Source organism: Strongylocentrotus purpuratus, unplaced genomic scaffold, assembly GCF_000002235.5.
Source record: "Strongylocentrotus purpuratus isolate Spur 01 unplaced genomic scaffold, Spur_5.0 spur5_scaffold_8, whole genome shotgun sequence".
In the NCBI taxonomy this organism is placed as follows: domain Eukaryota; kingdom Metazoa; phylum Echinodermata; class Echinoidea; order Camarodonta; family Strongylocentrotidae; genus Strongylocentrotus; species Strongylocentrotus purpuratus.
The window spans coordinates 2234086-2239480 of record NW_022145614.1 but is presented as its reverse complement, the minus strand read 5'-3'; the positions used below and the strand labels follow the sequence as shown (position 1 = coordinate 2239480).

Below are 5395 nucleotides of genomic sequence, written 5' to 3'. Positions count from 1 at the left end.
ATTTAAACTATTGTGATAACTCATGAATATTGATTGAATCATATTTACTTTTTTCAGTGGTAAGTGTGAGCCTGGTGATATTGGTATAAAAAAAAACATTAGTAAGATCCTCTATCATTGGTATGATGATAGACTTAGTCAATACAAGATTCCTTTTCTTACTTACAATGTTTAAGATGTAGATATTATATGATTAAAAGATGTTACAGCGTGTAAAGGATTGCTACTAACATCAACTCTCAACAGTTGATACAACAAAATGACCATATCGATAAACTAAATTGATTCATGATGTCCATGTCACATTGTATCAATAGAAAACAGAAATCAATCGAGCTTTACATGGTTTGATGATCTAAAATGTGAATAAGATGGAAACGTGGGTGTATATATGTGGGTGTTTCCTTCAATGACTAGAGCTGAATGAGCGACTTCGGGTTCTGACATGTCGAGTGGGCGATAACAGCAGTCGACATAAATGGAGATGAATGAATGACATCGAATCAATGTTAGGTTTGTAAAAACTACTTGTAAAGATGAATACAAAATAAATACATATACTTTACAAGGGTTAACAGGAAACTGATGTAAGATAACAAAGTCCGTTTGATTAGAAAAGAATTTCGAAAAATCGTAAATCTCGATCTTTGAATGAATCAAGTTATTATCATGATACGATGTGATCTATGCAGAACTTAGAGCCTTTTCCGTGCTCAGTGTGGAACGCCGGTTGACAGAGCGGGTATATGAGCTGTCCTGGACGGGGGAGTACCGGGCGCACGGGGCCAGCAGGCATAGCCATAGGGAACGGAAGTGCCGCACCGTGCTGAAATTGATGTCTGGCGTGTTGCTGGAGGGCTTCTAGCGCAGGGTAACGGGCCAGTGGTATCGGGCAACAGCCAAACCCGGGAAACGGTGATCGAGAAGGGATACGAGACCCCGGGTAAATAGAGTTCCACATCGGGATCATGCTCCGGGCGAACCCTGCAGGTATCATACGACTCATGAGAGGAGGGGTTCCAGCCGCAGCCGCGTTTGCTGCATCTCGGATACGCTGATCTACCACGGCACGTAACGATGACGACTTTGGAATACTCACCGATTCATGGATTTCTTTGCAGTCACTTTCATTCAATGTCATCTCAACATCATCATCATCATCATTATCTCGACTATCATCGTCTTCCCCGAGAATGCTATCAATGCTGAAAGGTCCAGAAAACTTTGAAATCTTTTGTCTCTCCCTTCTTGCAATCTCCTTTTCACGACGTTCTTGATTTTTCTGATTTTGTGCCGCTCGTTTCGATATCCGCTTTCGTCGACGTCGAAAGACTCCATCAGCGAAGGTGTATTCGCTGCTCTCATTGATTGTCCAGTAGTTATCTTTACCCCATGGTCTCGATGGATCCCGGAGTATCTTACGAAAGCATTCATTCAAAGAAAGATTGTGTCGAACTGAGTTTCTCCAACCGGTGTAGCTACCACGGAAGAAAGGAAACTTCTTCATCAAGTATTCATTGATCTCAGCTAGAGTTAGTTTCCCATGGCCCGAATCACGAATTGCCATGGCAATCAAAGCAATGTAAGAAAATGGTGGTTTAGGATGGCGGTGATACGTCGGTTTTCCCTTAGGTTTTGGTAGCGTTGTTGTGGATGTTGTTAGTGGAATGCTTATATCAGCGTTGTTGGTTAGCTTGCCATTGTTCGGCATTGCCGTCATCGAATCGCGATACGACTCCCCTCGCTCGGGAAATGACATTGAAGTACGAAACCTCTCTTCTCGTTCCGACATCGTCGTCATCGCTTCGCGAAATCGTTCCTCGTGGTTCGAATACGATACGGTAGACTCTCGAAGAACTTCCTCATGCTCGATAATGTCTGTGCCTTTTCTTGACGACGACGATGTCGACGTATTCGTCATTAATTCGTCATCACCGTGAGACTCGATAACGTCTTCGGCTGGGCACCAAATCACGGTCTCGCGAGCTCGAATACTTAAATCTTCGGGAATATTAGAATCGTCCATATTGTTGATGTAACACCTGTCTTCAATTATTGATGGACTAAACCTTGTAAAAGATTCATTTTTTCCCACACATGCCATTTTGAGATAAATAAATCTTTTGTTTCCAGAAATGTTTAATGTGATAAAATTCGTAATTTAGGAGTCAGTCTGATATATCTTTTCTTCAAATAACTTCTGGAAACACTGTCTAAAAGAAGTTCACAAAAGTTGATATTTCTCCCTCAAAAGTGTGCTGAATTGTTTTCCAGTCGCGAGATATTTCGGTGAGTTTGAATTTATCAACAATCATTCCAGATAATTAGGAGCTTTTGAACTTCGGAGAGATGAAAAAGATATCATCGCTAACCCGCAGGTAAAAACAAATTCTAAGAAGTGCCTGGGAGAAAAACGTTTCAGAGACGATTGTAAGATTTAACTTGAATGCTTAAAATAATGTTGGTGGGTCATCCTTGACTTAACCCAGTCCAAGATGATATCCCTCACACTCCTCCGATAAATGTTCTCGAGAGCGAAAGAAACAAGTTTGGAAAAAGAGAGGGACTGCCCTTAGGAGTTTAAGTAGGCACTCAATATATAAGGGGAGCCTTCGCCTTTAGATTAACGCCCGGTAGATGGACCAACAATGCTTCATGCCAGTCTCAAGTTAGAGATGAGGAGAGGAAGAAAAGCACTTTTTCTTGGATGCTCGCACACTCGATGATTCAAGCAGGCACGCAAGCAGTAGCACGCAGACGCACACACACACAATCTCTGTTTGTTCTAAGACAACGCAAGAAGCCAATAAGAAAGCGGTGATTAGATGTGTGTATATTCCACCGTCTACCGTCTCTCTCTCTCTCTCTCTCTCTCTCTCTCTCTCTCTCTCTCTCTCTCTCTCACTCTCTCTCTCTCTATTTTCTTCTCTGTCTTCCTTTTAAAATCTCCGTCACCGCATTCAGAGGCACTTTTTTCTTCTTCTCTTTTATACATCGCGCCAATACACTGTACTAGCTGGTCGCTACTATCTTCCGTTTGCTTTGTCATGTTACAAGCACATGCGTCTTGAAAAGAGGTAGCGATCTTTTGTTTTCTTGAATTTATTCTTTACCCCTCCCTTACTCAGTTTTCTCCCTCTCTCTCTCTAACCTACTCCCCATCTCTCTCCCTATCCCTTCTTTCTGTCACGCTATCTTCCCCATCCCACTCCTCTCCCGCTCTTTCTTTCTTTCTTACTCTCAAAACATATTGAAACGTGCACACAAAAAACGCATGTGAATCATACTATAATTTGTTGTAATGTTCGCTCTTTTTTTTTTGTGTGTGTGTGTGTGTGTTTGTGGGTGTCTCTTTTTTGCAAGATTTGGTATCATGAAATTGTCAAGATTATGATTATGTAATTGTGACCTTTCTAAATTATTCTGGGAACTTGTCAGGTCTTCTATTAATATTCTTGCATCTTGCAACCTCCTCCCCCTCCTTCTCTCTCTCTCTCTCTCTTCTTTCTCTCTATCTATATCCTCCTATCCCTTATTCCTTCTCTGTCTGTCGCTCTTATGTTCACACTAACTCTCGCCATCATATCTCTCTCTCTCTCTCTCTCTCTCTCTCTCTCTCTCTCTCTCTCTCTATTATATGTATATATATATATATATATATATATATATATATATATATATACATACATAATACATAAAATTACTGTATAATATGTATTTATACATCTCCTTTTCCTCATTCTTTCTCTGTCTGTCACTCTTACTTTCACACTCACTCTCTTCATCATATTTTTCGGGTCTTTTTCTTCTCTCTCTGTCTCTCTGTCTGTCTGTCTCTGTCTGTCTGTCTCTTTCTTTTTGTTGTCTTTCTCTCTCTCTTTCTCTCTCTCTCTTTCTCTCTCTAAATATATATATATATATATATATATATATATATATATATATACGTGTCTCTCTCTCTCTCTCTCTCTCTTTCTCTTCTCATCTCCTACAGATTCCAAAGGAGGTTGTAATAATTTATTTTTAGGAGACAAGACATTTCTGCGTCCGTTTCATTATCTATTATAGCTCCCCCTCTCTGCATCGCTCATTGTAAGACTCCTTTCCCACTCTCCGCCGTTCTATTTCACTCTTCTTCTCAATCCGTTCGCTCTGAGAATGTCACAATTCCTTCCCGCTTCATTGCCAGTTATTGATTGTGCCACTGAATTCCAACAATTAGTCAATCAAAGCGAGATATTATTCAATTCAAGGTTATATTTGCGTCCTTCCGCATTCAAAGCATTTCATAAATTGGTATCTATTAAGAAATTCTTGCTTAAAAATAACCGTTGATATTTCCTACCTCTTGGCGATTACCAATAATCATAAATTCCATTGATTTGAGTCCGTAGGTTTAAATGAATCTATATTAATAATATTTAATTTTAATTTTTACTTTTGCAACTCTCCTGTGAGCTGCTTGATTTGTATTGTTTAAACATTGAGTATATAATTATATTACATCAAGGCCTTGAAACATTTCGTAGGTGTGTTGTCACAGCATTGTCATGGATTTGTTACTGTTCGCATGGAAGACCAGCCCTCTTCCTCATTGTAACGCCCAATAGCTTTTGTTTATATTTCACTTCAGCACAGTATTGTTTGTTTGTGTTTTGGTTTGCTTTAAAGGAACTATGTCCCATTTGCGGGCCAAACAAATGAAAAAGTTAAATTCCAACTGCATTTGAAAGATAATACTAATTTGGAACATCCCTAAAAAAGGTGGGGCTTGAAAATGTCTTCAAGTGGGAAAATAACGACTATTATTTGTCAAATCGACTTTAGGGCTATAGAGCCCAAAAGTAATAGTCTTGATTTTCAGACAATTATTGTTGGTCATACGTTTTATGCTGCGCAAAGATTCAATTAGTTTAATCTTGGCCATCACAAGAAGTGGGTTATTGATGTAGACAAATGCTCATGTACCCTTTACAACTCTTTTCATGTATGTTATTACCATAGAAGAAAAAAGCCAGTCAGTCACTCAGTAGTGTCTGACAGTGAAGTCTAGCAAGTAAACGGGTTTCCTTGCATAATTTGAATATGAGGACACTGCTAACGTTTAAATTTCACAGATAGGACATACATGACATATTCATAATTGTGGGAATAGTTCTACAGCATTTGAGGTTGGCTGCAAAAGGGACATAGTACCTTTAATGTTGTTGTTGTTGTGTTATTATACCGGGGACCCGTTTCACAAAGCCTTATTTCAATGACAAATGACAAAAAAAAAATCAGTGACAAAATCTTTTGATAACCAATCAGAAGCAAGGATTTCAGTAGCTTATAACAAAAACTGTCATTTGTCACTGATGACAAGTTTTCTGAAACGCCCCACTGATCCGTTTAT

General features: G+C 39.3%; 1 protein-coding gene across 1 annotated transcript in view; it reads right to left on the bottom strand.

Annotated features, from left to right (window-relative positions):
• Positions 1–2701, bottom strand: part of LOC751847 (forkhead transcription factor Q1) — a 4195-nt gene extending 1494 nt beyond the window's left edge. Inside the window, exon 1 of the mRNA XM_003729880.3 lies at positions 1–2701. This exon is cut by the window's left edge and continues 1494 nt beyond it. Within this exon, the coding sequence (XP_003729928.3) occupies positions 668–2104 (1437 nt within the window). The 5' untranslated portion in view covers positions 2105–2701 and the 3' untranslated portion in view covers positions 1–667.
• Between the last annotated feature and the right edge of the window lie 2694 nt (positions 2702–5395).